At 35.0% G+C, this 16,777-nt stretch overlaps 1 protein-coding gene across 1 annotated transcript; it reads right to left on the bottom strand.

Annotated features, from left to right (window-relative positions):
* Positions 1-14,007: 14,007 nt before the first annotated feature.
* LOC128997499 (uncharacterized) lies at positions 14,008-15,693 on the bottom strand. The gene has a single exon (XM_054423138.1). The coding sequence runs from the start codon at positions 15,691-15,693 to the stop codon at positions 14,008-14,010; it is 1,686 nt and encodes a 561-aa protein (XP_054279113.1).
* Between the last annotated feature and the right edge of the window lie 1,084 nt (positions 15,694-16,777).

Genomic DNA, 16,777 nt, shown 5'->3' with positions numbered 1-16,777 from the left:
AATTTGATTTAATTTAATCGGGATCAGAGTGTTTTAAAATCCAATGTACCCTGTAATCATTTATATAGGTAACGGTTAGGACAATTATCTTAGACTGTTTTAAAACCAATATATAAATACATTTTACAAAAAAAAAAATTGCACTGTAAATCATTTACGTGTCCAGTATTGTGACCTATGACTTGTATCAACGATAGAAAATCAAAATACGAGTAAAAACAAGGAAGTTGACAACTAAACAGTTGTGGTGAGGAATAAAAGACGACTGCAATAAATGGAATTATGGGACTCCACGGATGTTTCAGCCAAGTACATTATGTTTATTTGGTAGCGTGTATTATTTGAATGTATTGTCTAATTTATAATGCTGGCTTATAATATCGGTTTGGGATAAACGCCTCAATTTGCGGGTTTTTAGTCACAACATGACAACAGTGCGTCCTAGCTTACATTGTTTTATAACTGAAGTTAAAGCTTATTAGTTTTGCATCAACTTTGATTCAGTACATCATCAGTGATAAACGCATAGTTTCTGTTATATACATATCTTACTAATATTATAAATCTGAAAGTTTGTTAGTTTGTGTGTGTGTTTGTGTTTACCAAAGTTGTCATTACCAAGCCACTGTTGAGTTTGTAAATATAGGCCAAAACGTTTCTTCTAATGTAAGGGTCACTGTCAAGCAGGAGAACTTTCTTTCCAACAAGAAAAATAAGAATAGGCTGATTGAGCTCCTGGTTAGTAGCTTGACTGCAAAGAAAAAATAAGATTAATCTTGATCATGATAATATGAATTTATTTTGTAAGTTTTAATTGTTTTAACTTGGATCATCGTAATAAATACTAACCTTTTTTTATTTTTTAGCATTGTTATTTACATAACTATTCCCTATTTTTACCTTAAATATACTTACGTTTGGCCTATACAATTATAAGAAACCTTACAAATCATGCAGTAATAAAAAATCAAGACTATGCAATTATTTATGTAAATTACGTTTTTTTTCTTAAATCTTAAAAAAAACTGCAACTTTTGACATACATAATATATTTACATATGTGTATATATTATTGAATTAAATTGAATTATCTACAAATTTATTTAAGTCAATATTTCTGAGAAAATATAAAGTAAGGAGAAAAAAAGTAGGGTGAATAAATTTTTCCGAACATTATATCTTTTTGAGTGCGGATATCTCTTAAACTATGCGTTTTTCATTGATAATTTACTGAACCAAAGTTGTTGAAAATGTAATAGGCCTTAACTTTTAAACAGTCCAGTCCGTAGCCATGGGTCAATATAGGTTGTTTGTTTTTGTAACACTCAAGCATATTAAGTAGGTCTTGATTTATACATGTTTTTTATTTTCATTTTTTCCTGTCATAAATGAAGTGTAGTCTCATAAAAAACTTTTAGGATTATTGATTCAATTTATCATATAATTAATTTAGTCATTAGTTGTATCATTTTAATAAGTAATTGGGATTTTTGACAATTACTTTTAAAGTGTGAGGATTGTTTTTGTTTATCCTTTAAAGCTCTAAACTATCTTTCCATCATATCAACTTACATAAATGCCTTGGATGTTGATTTCATATTTCGAATCAAACGAACATAGTATATCGTGATTAAGTATTTTATTAATTTAAATAAAAAAAAAACTGCAAAAAACTTGTAATTATATTTTGAGTATCATGTTGAAATCATATTTCACGGCTGTTTTGTGACTATTTATATGAAATTATGAATTTAGTTAAACTACAAAAATAGTGTTTTGTCATTTCACAAGGGAACAGGACATATTTAAGGTTTTTAATTAATTGTGTATTTCTTTTGGGAGCTAAGTCAATAATGCACACAAGCAGTATAGGTTAAATTTGTTATTGATGTAGATTTTTTTTATTTTTATATTAATATAAAGTTTTCTATTCTCGACAATTTATCACTTCCAAGAACATGATTTCTTAATTGGAACTAAAGTTTAAGTAGGCAGCTCAAAAATACGCACAAGGGCTGTCAACAGCTACAGTTAAGCTGCCGAAATTATTTCCCAGAGGGTGGGGGGAAAACCTAATTATCAACAAACAACAATTTCACCCTCTGGCAAGTCAAGCCTCAAACCTTTTACCTTCTCGCACGACTAACCATATTTTTGTGTAAATAGTTTTTTACACGAACTAAATACAGGCTATAGTAAAAAATGTTTTGTAATGATATTATAATTACTTGTTGATTTAACATCTCAGCCCTGAAAGAATTTGAAAACAGTTTCGGTTTATTCTATTTAGCAGATGCATGTTTAAGTTGGTTTGGTATTTATTAATCGCAACATAAATGGGTATAACTTACACGTACTCCTTCTTCAATGTTCTTTCCAAATGCTGAAGGGGAAAAATGAGCATTTTACATCGTATAAGAAGTTTTAATGGGGTTTTCAAACTAATGAGTACAATAAAAGTAAAAACTACGTAAGGTTATGAACAAACGTATTCCTGTTAGAGGTGTATTATGTCATAAAATTATTCCAATGAAATTACAACATATAAACAAATACTGTACATAATCATATTTTTATTTAAATTACGATGTGTGCATAGGCTTTTACATTTTTATCATCGAGGCATCATTATATCAAGGACCTTACAATATGCATTGTAATAGTTATGGATAGTACTATAAACATTTAAATGTTAGAAATAATGGTAAAAACCATCATTCTGCTCTTATATATTTGATAGAGGATATGTACAAATTACTGTTTTGTTGTAAATTGCTCAATGATCTGAAAAATGTCTGCTGGCGGATATAAATAGATAACTCAATACATTCATTAATCGCAAAATCAATTGTTGCGAAAACAATTGAAAAAAAAAAACATTAAAACCCTTTATCTCATACAGAATACCGTGTGCGAGTCCCACTCCCCTGTTATTTTCCCATCCCCCAAAATGGATAGTTTTGGAGTAAGTTGAAGCTTTCAAATGTAAATCCAAAAGTTTCTAGTTTCAAAGTGTTAATGAAAAAAGTTGAATTTTTTAACTGCATAACATTTGATAAGATTGACAGAGAGACCTCTAGTTTGCACCTTTCTTCTCCTTTTATTGTGACCTTTACAATTATGTATAACTCAATACGGGTTGACATTTTAAAACTTCGGCTTACCCCCAAACTACCCCTTTGGGGAGGAGGTGGAGATTGAAATAAAACACAGACTTCCTTATTTGATCATATAAACATTCCTTGATTATTATAATTTATTCTCTATTAATAAAAAATAATGAGAGCGGGTGGGAATTTTAAGTCACGTGGTAGCTTAGGAAAAAGTTACAAAAAACTCTTCAAATGCTTGGCGTTGAAAAAGTACAACTACCATTTGCAAACAAATGTTTGTGTAATAATTCACTAAGTTCGAAAAAAATTTTATTCTGTGTTTATTCGTCAAAAAGCATTTTCTAAGGAATAACAAGTAGCAAAACATATAAGGTGGGCAATAACAAATAAACACTGCAAACAAACAACAGTACAACAGTAAACAATGCAGTGAAGTGATAAAAGTACTTTCAATTGTAAGAACTAAACTGAAATGCCTAGTAAAAAAAAGAACAGATGTAGGTTAAAATTGTAATGTGTTACCTGTATCCGTTTTTTATAGTTTTACGGATGCCATTTTATTGTTTGAAAAAGAAATTAGAGTTGTTTGTTACGTAATGATTTTTTCTAAGATAGATTGTCATATGAGTAGGCATAGGCCTAGTATTTTCTTTAAACTTTGTATAAAACTACTATTATTACATATGGTTTTTGGTATAATTCTGGTATGCATGTATAATTGGCTGTTTAAACGATCGTTGAAGAGCTGTTAAAGCCTACAGTTAACTTGCCGAAGTTATTTCCGAGAGGGAGTGGAAAACTTAATTATGAACAAACAAGAATTTCAACCTCTTATAAGTCAAAGCCTCGCACATTTTGTTCAAATTAAGCTCAACGTTTGCAAAAGTGGGAATAAACTCGTAAACATTTTCTAAATTTATCCTTATAATGTGTAACGTAATAATTTTATATATAGTGTGTAAAGTCCAGTGATAATATTAAACAATAATAGCTGCAGTCATTACTTTCGAAAAATAAAACTATACGTTATCGGAAAGGAATAGTATACAGTTCTTTAAAAATCAACAGCCTAAATACCTCATGTAAATGATATTTATGTTATTTATATATGAATACGGTATACTGCATATGTCTACCGAAATAACAGTCCGAATTAAATTATACAAAATCCTTTCTCCTAATAATATCTAAAAATCACTTAATTGTAATTGTTTGAGACCACATGCATTTAATGTTAAGGTTTTATAGTCATCTCTGAAATGAAAAAAGTGAAACTTATTAATAATTCTTCAAATATTGCTCTTGGGACCACTCATACTGACTCATTAGACGTGAGCGACTATTGATTAGTAAGTGAATGAAGCCACTCCACTTCTCAATCAGTGACGTCAGCGCAAATTGCGTCATTCAACATGTGCTGCCTTTGACTGGAGCAATCACGAGGGATGGGTACTGAGTAGACAGCAACAATCGTGTATTGAACCTGTGTTGTAAGCTCAAGACAATATTATGAAATCATTTAAATAGACTAACAAATAATAGAGCGTCAGCCACTGACAGTGATGTTGAAAAGAAACGTTGTTACATACCTAATTGCACCAGTCAAAATTAAATTGGCCTGAACAGCTGATTAGTTGAAGAATTAGAATTTTACTTCTTCTCTCACAATCCTTAAACCTCATTGGTCCGTTACCCTCGTTGTTATGTAAAACTATTCTGTTACGAAAGTAAACAATGCTGTTATGAGAAACTTTTCAATTCTAAGAACTGAACTGAAACGGCTACTTTAAAAACGGTCGTAGGTGAAAAACCTTTTGGAATTTGTTTGTATTTTAATAAGTTTCCTCCACTTCTATGGAGTGATGTAGTACAAAAACATTTCTAAATTATTAAACTCTTACATACGACAATGATTTTAATTTTAATTTTAGCCAACTCATACACACACACCATGTATATACAACACAAATGGTTGTATTTAATTATACACATGATTAACTCTAGTGAGGTAGCCTATGTAAGTGAGCTATATAGAGTGATTTAGTCTTTGTAAACATAACTTAAAACACCCACACCACAGCAAACATGTAGACTCTCGAATTTCCATTTACCTAGCTAGATTTATTCTACAATATTACCTTAAAATTGTTACATTCGTGTTTCTTTTAAAATAATAGATTTTTACGTGTATTTAGGTCATAATAATCATAATCCGTTTAGATGGGGACGTCCCCTATGTACATATTTCAACCCAAATGAGTGAAGCATGAGTAGAGAGTGGAGTGTTGAACCGTTATTCATACCCAAACGCTTCGAGAAACTGAGTTTTTTTAAACTCTACAAAATAGATTAGAAAGAAATAGCAATATGTTATGTTTCGGGGTCACAAATGGGAAAACCAGTCAAAATTAAATTAGCCTGAACAGCTGATTAGTTGAAACATTACAATTTTACTTCTACCCTCTCAATCCTTGAAGCTCCGTTACCCTTGTTGTTATGTAAAACTATTCTGTTATGAAACTAAACAATGCTGTTATGAGAAACTTTTCAATTCTAAGAACTGAACTGAAACGGCTACTTTAAAAACGGTCGTAGGTGAAAAACCTTTTGGAATTTGTTTGTATTTTATAAGTTTCCTCCATTTCTATGGAATTATGTAGTATAAAAACATTTCTAAATTATTAAACTCTTACATACGACAACGATTTTAATTTTAATTTTAGCCAACTGTTATACACATGATTAACTCTAGTGAGGTAGCCTATATAAGTGAGCTATATGGAGTGCTTTAGTCTTTGTAAACATAATTTAAAACACCCACACCACAGCAAACATGCAGACTCTCGAAATTCCATTTACCTAGCTAGATTTCCTTTACAATATTACCTTAAAATTTTTATATTAGTTTTTCTTTTAAAATAATAGATTTTTACGTGTATGTATGTCATAATAATCATAATCCATTTAGATGGGGACGTCCCCTATGTACATATTTCAACCCAAATGAGTAAAGCATGAGTAGAGAATGGAGTGTTGAACCGTTATTCATACCCAAACGCTTCGAGAAACTGAGTTTTTTTAAACTCTACAAAATAGATTAGAAAGAAATAGCAATATGTTATGTTTCGGGGTCACAAATGGGAAAACTCTGTTTTACCTCATACAAAATCCCCATATTTTTTTAAGTTTGTACCAAATTTTATTGAAATATTATCATCAAAACGACAAAGTAAATCGGTGTATGTAGTTCCTTAAGTCCTACAGTTAGCTTATTCCATGAATAGGAAATTCGCTTAATGTAACGAATGTTCCCTAATTAAGTATCTTGCCTAATCTAAGAATCACAAAGTTACAAATTTACAGCTATGGTTTTATCACTGAAAATAAATAAGTAAATTCTTCATCTAGATATAAAACAGCCCAAATGAATAAATAAGGGTAGATTCCAAGCCATGCTGAAACGGATACTTGAAAGTTCATTATTATTGTTGAGGGTCCAACAAAGGTTCAGCTTCGCCAGCTATTTCATTGTTCGACCACTACTAACCGAGATTCTAAAGCATTGTCCAACGTGACAAGGTTTTGTGTTTAGGAGGAATTTACGATTTCCTATTTAGTCGCTTGCAGATTTGTGATATATCTTGTAATTGAAATCAGTCTATTTGTAGAATTTCTCAAAACAAAACTCCATATCACATCAATTTATTCTACTCACAACAGGGCTAGTTTCTTATCTATACAAAACCATTTTTATTTAGTTAACACGTTTGAAAATAAGATTTTACCAAAGTTGCAGACCCATTTAATGATTACTATGCGTCTATTGATGCCGACCAATGCAATGTCGTCCTGCTGTCACTTGGTGTATTGTGACGAGCATTATAGTGGTGTGCAGGTTGACTTCTACCTTCATCCAGTCTCTAAAGGGGATATAATCTGTTGTTAAAGAATCAGAGGTAGCTAATACCCGTGTATATTGTTTAATAAATAAAGAATTTCCTGTCTTATGTCGAGAAATATTTAGCTACGTAAAAAGCAGGTTCAAAGAGTATTCTTATAAATTATAGACTGATAACACTTGCTAGCACAATTCAATTCAAACATTTTCTCATGGAAAATGGCTTTTTCTGTTTTTAGTAAACATTTTTTTCAATTGATTTTTGAAGTTGTCCATTTTATGAACCTAGCTCATTACGGTACGTTAGGAAATTTCGGATACATTTAGTTGCTGGTTCCATCATTGTATCGATTTGGTGTATTATAATGATCCAGTGCCAGATATGAAATATTGTTCGTGAAAGATGCCCAAATATGGTATGTTTCACAAACTCTTTAATATCCGTGAAATGATTGAAAAATAGATCGTAGCGTTATTTAGTCTGATATTTCAATTGTACAATGCAGTTGTCTGCTTGCAATATTGAGCGGAGCTAGCATATTAATCCAATGCAGTATCCAATAATGGTATATTTGGTTCACATAAATGTAGTGTCTATTTTTAGCATCCAATGTCAATGGTACGTCTGGTTAACGTCAACAGAATGTCTACTTTCAGTATCCAAACTCGATGGCAGGCCTATCTTTGGTTCTCATTAATGGCATTTCTATTGACAGTACCTATTCGAAGTCTGCATTAGTGGGAGGTCTAGTTCACGCAAATGGAATTATAGGTACCGGGTTGCAGTCGGGGGGCTTTGGCTCTTTCGACACAAAACGAAAACGAACGAAAACGAACGAACGAAATGGAAAGTCTACTTGCAGTATCCAAACCAATGGTAGGACTATATTTTGTTCACATAAATGGAATGGCTTTTTGGGCTCCGGTTACCCTAATTATTGGTTATTAATTTTGTAGTAAATTATACTCAATGAAGCCGTTTGTTCTTCCCTTTTTTCTCTTTACGGTATTTTTAATGTGCTATTTTAGATGATTCGTTGACTAACATATGCTACGACTCTTGTTTACCTTTTTATTGTTATCTCTCAAATAATGCCATATTGACCAACTAACCAACCCATAAGGCCCATGTTCAATTTCTAAAAGTTTAAATTCACGTAGGGAAAAGCCCTTTAGTTTGATTTGTACCATTACAGATTTTATACCTTTCCATGGTTGGTTAATTTTGTTAATTTTGTTTTAACAAAACCTAAGTTTGGCTATCGTAAAATTTTTAATATGAGAAAATGTATTTTATATTCGTAAACATATTTACGTTTCAAATAAAGTAAACTAGCTATAATATGCTGTCAAAAATAGATTTCTGTGATTGATTAGTCTGTTTAAATGTTGTATCATTATTTTAAGAAGAATGCGATACAAAAAAAGCTTAGGAAATGGCCTAAGCACCCTTCAGTAAATATTGTATATTTCACTACTAGTCACGAAAGTGACCCTTTTCGTGTTTTTCCCATGTAAAACACCATCGAGCCCCGAAATTGGACTTTCGCGACGAGTATTGAACGAATCTTTTATCACGATGAAAAAAAACTACTTCATCAAACTTAAAAAAAAACATCTGATATTTCGTAATACATTATTTTTTCTAATCTAAACACAATAAGGCTGAACAATTAATTTTAGTGTAAAATTTAGCTGATTATTATGTATTTTTTAATCAAAACAATGGTGCTCGCTCCTTTTGAGCTAACCTGGAACTTTAGTTGTAGCTTTGTATTAATGTGCATTGATGTGAGTCAAAGTGTTGTTTGTGTAGCGAAATTAATGTTTCGCTGTCAGGAAAAGTCAACTGATCACTATTTGTTTTTTGAAGATTTTCGAAGATCTCGGCTGTACGGAAATGGGCTATTTTCGAATACAGAGTGATTAAAAATAACTCATTTCACTTCAGTTATTTTTTAACGATCAGTAACTGATCGATCTAAGTTTATGTAAAGGCCCAATCAATATTAAACGATATATATAATCAATTCCTCAACTCCAATACACTTTTTATATATAAACAAACACAAGAAAAAATTGAACATATGATGACAAAAACAACACAACTACAATAATTGCAATAATGAAAAATGAAGAGCTGAAATGAAGTGTGAATGTTTAAGTTATTCTCAGTTAATTCTTTCAAACATTTTAAAATCTAACAAAACTTCATTTAAATCAACTTATAAAAAACAGTTTGCATAATTATTACCTAACACTCCCTAAAATTATAAGACATTTCTCAGTTTGCACAGTCACAAATCAGTAACTTTTTAAGTTAACTGATCGTTCAGTATTTATTAAAACAATGAAGCAATTCTGAATAAAATACTAAAAAATACATTTCAAACTCACAACTACATTTAGAAAATGTAATTATTAGGATTAAAAACCTTCACGGAAAGAGTCGGATACAACTTTTCTAATCTACACTTGGCATCTAAAGTTTGACAGGCTGGCAGGTTAGTTAAGAACTGACTGTTTCATTTAACGGATTTCATAAACAGGACATTATTCTGATATTTATTGCACTTACTAACTGAACAGCAATATCCTTCTTAAATATAAAACAAGACGTAGGTGATTGTAAAACGTCAAGTAATAAAGTAATATTGTATTGGAAAAAAGCTGAAATTTCCATAAACTAAACAAGGGGTTTGGTTTGTAGAGGTATAAATTATAGTTTGTATGTGTATATTTTATGTTATATTGATTATGTGCTTTACTACAATTCATTTCAAGGGTACATAGCGTGTCGAATTATTGACGTGTTGAATTACTTGGTGAAGCTTCTTTAATAAAAATACTAAACTTCAATAGAAAGTTTGTGTCACTTGGAGGTGTACTTTTATTTTTAACTAGCTGTTTTCCCGTTCTACGTACAGGAATCTAGTAGTAAGTTAAAACCTTATATTCAGAACAGGAGTTGGTTTGCATATTTAGTGTATTTTTCCAGATATGATGGCAAAACTATAACTGTTTAGGAATACATATAAACCTTCTCAAATACAATATCTGACAGTTTCAAAGCCAAAACGAATGCTTCGCAATTAAATGTCACCCGATCGTGTTAGTCTATATTTTATATCAAACGATGAAAGGAATTGCTTTACAGTATAGATCTATGAGGCATAGCCCTAAGGTAGGCCTAGGCCTGTAATTTAAAGTTACTTTTCACACTGGTTAAAAGTAGTTAAAACACTACCTAGACCTCACTACTGCACACTTTATTAGGGTTGCAATTTTTATTAACAATGTTGCTCTTGTCTTTTCCACGAAAAATAAGGACATTAATGCGTTACCAACAGATATACACACACAAATACAGAATTGAGTCCACACAAAATTTTTGAGTCCAGACAGAAAACGCTAAAAATTATACAGTAAGACATCGATTAAATTTAATAAGCAATAAGGTGCAGTGTTTATCAATAAATAGTGAAAATAGTGATGTGTTTGTAAGTAAAAATGATTCTTATTGCTACCACCTAAGGTTCTAAGGAAAAGTTGTAGTACCAAAAACCAACGTTTACATTTGAGAAAAGAACTGTAGTACTTACGACTAATTCAAACTGTCCTTCTAATCAAACTGTATTATCAGTTAATTAATCTGTTGGCAAATATATAAATAAATAAATACACAGGCCACAAAACATGTAACATGTAACGTTAACAACGTAAACCTTTGAAAACTTACAATGGTTTGCTAAAAAACTTTCACTTGATGTGGTGCAGTACCGAATTTATTAATCTCCTTTGGTTTTAAATTTTTTTTCAAGTTTTCGAAAATCAAAGTTATTTCCCATTAATAGTATTATTTGTAAGCAGCTTTTAATGTTAACATATTAATGGCAGTTTAAAGAAACCACCTTTATCCAAACAAAGGTTTAAAAAAAAAACGCACAAATCTGGGGTTTTGTACGTTTGTAGTTTTATTTCCTAAGTAGGAAAAGTACCGATATCGTTGTCGAAATGTAAGTAAGTAGAAACCAAAAGTGACACATTGGAAAAGCGAGTTTAGCTACATCTGTTAAGTTAAACCTCCGTTACGGTACGATCACAGCGAAATCAGAAAGATCTTTCAAGATCGCAGCAACATCCACGATCACCCACTGCAGTTGTAGGTTTTTACTTTGAACTTTACAAAACTGTTCTTGAAGCGCCGTCAATGAGTGGAACCTTTGTAAGCTATGGTATTGGTGCCGATGATTTAAAAAATTTAAGTTTCCTTGCACTATTACAACACTGATTCACGGTATTTTCCCCGGTTATCAAAACAATGGATCATAAACATAAACAAAAAGACGTTGTTCGCCCGAATTCTATACTAATAGGATTGAACGTATGATTTGTCAGTTCCATTTAAGCAATGTTAAATAATCTAGATGATAAGCTCCCGCATACCATCACCCCTCACCCCCACCACCTAATAAAATAGGACGACGCTCACGACCTTCTTCAGTTGAATAGTAGTTCGCCCCGAAGATGGATAGCTGCTACGTATCCGAATCGTCGGCCTCTAGTTTAACTTATTCAACGACGCGGTCAACACCCGAAGACCAAGACTTAACAATGTTAAATTATGTTTATTTTCGGGCCAAAAACGTCATTTGTTTATGTTTATAATCCATACCGGTATTTTTCTAGTAATCGTGTCAAAAGTCAAGAACAATCGTTGCACTTGCGATTAATTAAACTGGTTAAGTAAGGCACAACGTTTTTAATCTCACTTGGTTTGGATGTGCTGACTAAACTTGATCGGAAATGGTTGCGGTATTTGTAAACAACTTTTAATGTAAACATATCAGTGACAGCTAGAAGTGAGAACTAATTCAAACAGCTGATCGTTATTTCATAAAATGTAATAGTAAACATTGGGAGAAAATTTGACAAAATCGAACAAAATTGGGTTTTTGGTGGTTCGTTATTTTGTTTTCAAAGAAGCGAGGCCATGTTTTTATAGCTAAAGACACTCCCACCAATCCAGTTAGTACAGAAAAATGATTAGAACCTTGATCGGTACTCTAGTTTTCTAGGAGTAGGCCGCGTAAAATGACATTTTGGCGTTACAGACGGAGTCACAGAATTGACAGACAGACACACAGACAGAAATTGAGATAAGACTCGTTTCGGCTTTCTTAGGCTATGAAACGTAAAAATAACCAAAAACTGCATGATTCTAAGCAATATACAGACAAAACTGTAATTTTATTTAAATAGATGAATAAAAACATCCTTCAAAGAACATAATAAAATATTATGTAAAATATCATGTTTAACAATACAATGGACTTTCTTGAGGTTAACATGTCGGTAACCAAGTCAAGCGGTTATGTAGTAAAGTGTAAAGTTGAGGAGTTGTAAGAAGAAAGTTTAGGGTTCATGATGATTTACGGGTGAGTGCATAAGTTGTGATTTTATATAAAAAAAATAAATACCTCTTTTTTAGAATTCAAAATTCGTGTTATTTTTTAGTATGAAAGCATGCATGCATTAGAAGGTTTTGAGCAAATCCACTATAATGGCTTATAACAAGATGGTGATTGCTTATTAATTCAAAGTGCGAGAAAGATATTTGATTTGGATTTATATTATCTTCTTGTCCTTGGTAAAAACTCAAAATTAGTCTCTGGGACATCTGATTTATTTATTTATTTATTTATTTCCCAACGGATTGCACCTTTTTACAAAATATGCGTATACAATTTAGATGGCATTTGCAATATTACTGACTAGAAAAGTAATAACAATGGTAATAACAAAGTGATAATAAATAGTGATAGCAAGTAATAACAAATAGTGATAACAATAGTAATAACAAATAGTGATAACAATAGTAGTAACAAAGTAATAACAAATATTAATAACAGAAGAATAAACTAAAAAGAGTATCAACAAAGAATATGAACAGCAAGTTTTAACGATGAGAAGACAAATGTGCAGATGTGCTGGAGTGTGGTTGCTCAAGTGATCAGGGAGACCTTCTTTTTGAACCGGAGGGGCTTCTCGCCGAAGAAATCCAGTTGAGCAGCCGCCGTGCTACCAGCCTTGAGTAGACGGCTAATTCCGCTGTTGTAAGAGTAGTAGGCTGGGAGAAAGCGTCTGCTGAATATAGTCCTGGAGCGGGTGCCTCTGGGCGTGGTAATGTCGATACCACTCAGGATGTTGGGGCAATCGACAAACCCGTTAACCAGCTTGTAGAGCATGAATATGTCGGCATGATGACGTCGGAGTGACAAAGGCAGAAGATCGAAGGACTTCTCCACATCGTCAACCGGGGTAGTGCGGTAGGTAAAACCAAGTCTCGGTCCAAGCATCCGTATGAAGCGGGTTTGTATGCTCTCCAGTTGGCTGACGTGGTTCTTCTGGAAGGGAGACCAGATGATTGACCCATACTCCAGCAGCGGGCGTACCAGGGACTTGTAGAGCGTGATCAAGGTGAAGGGTGAGTTGAAATTCCTTGTTGATCTGAATATGAAACCAAGCAGGGAGCTAGCTTTGGTTGTAATGTGGGCAATGTGCTCGTGAGGGTTGAGCGAAGGGGTCATTGTCACTCCGAGATCTCGTACCCTGTCCACTCTCTTCAGTGTAGAACCATTGAGGACGTAGTCATATTGGACTGGGGCTGCACCACGTTTGTAGGAGATGACGACACATTTCAAGACGTTGAGCTCCATGAAGTTTTCGTTGCACCAGGCGTCGATGTTAGTGAGAGAAAGTTGGAGGCGCTCAAAGTCAGAAGCCAATGACACCGAGCCAAATACCTTAATATCATCGGCGAACATGAGAAATTTGGTGAGGATGACGTTGCCAATGTCATTCATGAACAGGTTAAACAGCAAGGGACCGAGGTGGGACCCTTGCGGGACTCCAGATAGGACACTGAATGGCGTAGAAAGGCACCCGTCGTACTTGACTACAAGGGTTCTGTTGGTCAAGTAGCTGTTTAACCACTCAAGCAGGGCCCCCCCCCACACCATATCCGGCAAGCTTTGCCACAAGGATGTTGTGATTGACCTTGTCAAAGGCTTTGGAGAGATCAAGGTAACCACAGTCAACTTGGAGAGCATCGCCAAAAGCGGCCATGACGTATTCTTGAAACTCCATCAGGTTTGTTACTGTTGAGCGTGAGCGCAGGAAGCCATGTTGAGAGGAGGAGATACATTTACGGAGATGAAAATAGAGGTAGTCCAAAACAATGCTCTCGTACACCTTGGCAACAGCAGAGAGAATGACAATGGGCCGATAGTTTCTGACATTTGAACGATCACCAGATTTGAAGATGGGGACGACAAAGCCACGCTTAAGGGCCGATGGGAAGATTCCAAGTGAGAGCAGGGATGTAAACCAGATAGCCAGATGAGGAGCCAAAATAGGGGCACAGTATTTAAGAACGCACGGAGGAATAGCATCAGGACCGGCTCCCTTATTAGGGTCAAGCGAGGCAAGTTTGAGTTGAACGTCTGAGGCTGTGATGACACATTTAGTGATGGAGAAGTTCCAGCCAAAGTCGAAGACAGGCGAGGGAATTTGGTTCTCCGTGAAGACGGATGAAAAGTAGTTTGAGAATAGTTCGCACTTTCCGGCAGCACACTCAGCTTCTCTACCATCAAATGATAGTTTAGCAGCAGGGGATGGACTGCTCTTGAGTCTGTTGACGTGAGACCAAAAAGATTTTATGTTATGAGGAATGTCGTCTTCAATTCTTTTTAAGTAGTCTCGATGACACTTGGTGGCTAAAGACTTGCACTGGCTTCTCAAATTGCGAAAACTTTCACGATGACGAAGATTTCCTGAGGTTTTAAGAAGTCGATGGGTGGCCTTCTTCCTTAAGACAAGTCGTTTTAGCTCCTCGGTAAACCAGGCAGGAAAGCTTGAGGATTGAAGCTGTTTTGTGGGTGTATGTTGAGATATGATTGAGCCAAGGTGGTCGCAGAAGTCAGAGAAGGCAGATTCGACATCAGGTAGAGAAGAAGGTGAAGGATAGTTAACGTTCTGCAGATCACGAAATACAGCGTCCAAGTTGCATTTTCTGAAGTCAGGTACAATCCTGACGTCCCTCGAGGCTGAGCGTTTCTGCAGCAGGATTGAGCAGGAGAGCGCAGGGTGATGAATGTCTTCGGCAACAAGAAGGTCGTCAGCGCGGATAACTGCAGTTGTAGGAGTAGATGAAAAAATGAGGTCCAGGTAGACACCTCTGCGATTTCGGATTTTGTTGATTTGGGAGAGGTTGTGAGTATAAGCTAAGTTGCGTAGGTAGTTTGAAGAGGAATCGCCTTCGCAGGAATCAAGCTCACCCCAGTCCGCTTCAGGTTTGTTAAAATCACCGAAGATAAGCACATCATCCACGAAGTTAGAAGATGAGAGGATATCCTCCACCACGTCACAGAAGTCGGCATAGACGATGGCAGGCTGGCTGGGGGGGATGTAGACAGAGCCCAACAAGATGCGACGGGTTCCAGAAGTACAGGTAACAAAGACGCATTCCGAGGAGCAGGCATGCAAGGGGACAAGTTGACATGCTAGGTGATCACGTACTGCTATGAGAGTACCACCACCACTGATCTTATTGCTCGTGGCCAAAGATCTGTCCCATTTGAAAACGTTAAAACCAGTAAGGCCAAGTTCTGAAGAGTTCATGTCAGGTAAGAGATTCGTTTCAACCAGGGTGATAATATCGTAGGAGGAAGTTGTAGCACTGATTGAGAGTTCAGAAATTTTGCTTCTTAAGCCATTCACATTTTGAAAATAACAACTGAGGTGATGCGGTGCGCCGTTGGGAATTAATCGTTTTTTGAATTTTTAACAATCTGGGGGATGTTGTTTAGGAACCTTATGGTGAGATCCTTTTCGCCACGGGTGGTGCGTTCCTTTAATTCGGCATTGAGGTTTTGAAGGTGGGCGGCTTCACGGGGAGTTCTGTCTCTGGATAGCTTGACGGAAGAAAATCGTGGATTCGAAATGGTCCCAGAGCTGGCAAAATTCTTCATTGCAGTGATCACATCGGAATTGCTGCCAAGCACAACTTTAAGAGGCCGAGGTTTGTCAGGTTTTTTACCACCAACACGGAAAGTTTTGATCCCATTGCTAGAGAAATTAGGAATGAGGGTTGAGAAGAAGGAAATGGCCAATTCCAGATCATGTTTTTTCCTGGCATCAACATCACCCACAGATGATTCTTCCAGATCGTAGATCATTAAGTTTTTAGCGCGGCGGGTGCGCTCGTTTAGCTCAGCTATGGTAGTTTCCAGATCTGTGGAGGGGGATGCATTTTTGTCTTTTGATTCAAGCAGGGATACCCTGACCTCGATTTGATCCACTCTAGGTTCTAGTGCTGACAATCCAGTACGAATGGTAGCAACTTCGTTCTTTATATCAGCTACATCATTTGAAATGGTATCAATTTTATTTACTTTGTCTAGTAGAGTATCAAGTTTGCCCAGTACCGAGGACATTTGGGAGGTGAGTAATGCGAGTGGTTGGTTGGAAGTGTTCACACAATCTGTTCTGGTGCAGTGCCATTTTGCGTTGGTATTTCCAGAAATCCGCTGGTACTCTGTTTTGCTCATAGCAATGCAAGTCCTGTGAAACCATCGTTGACAGGGGCCATCGCAGCTGACGCCTTCCTCGGTATCAAAGACTTTTTTGACGCAAATAGGGCAGGAGGTAGACATGATGTAAGAGAAGAAACACGGCTCCCCAGTGACCCGACACTTGTTATAGT

This window comes from Macrosteles quadrilineatus, unplaced genomic scaffold (assembly GCF_028750875.1).
Source record: "Macrosteles quadrilineatus isolate MER2022 unplaced genomic scaffold, UCM_ALF_1.0 Scaffold_6__1_contigs__length_79288215, whole genome shotgun sequence".
NCBI classification, from domain to species: Eukaryota; Metazoa; Arthropoda; class Insecta; order Hemiptera; family Cicadellidae; genus Macrosteles; species Macrosteles quadrilineatus.
Note: the sequence above shows the minus strand (reverse complement) of the source record. Positions and strands in the feature narration are given on the sequence as shown.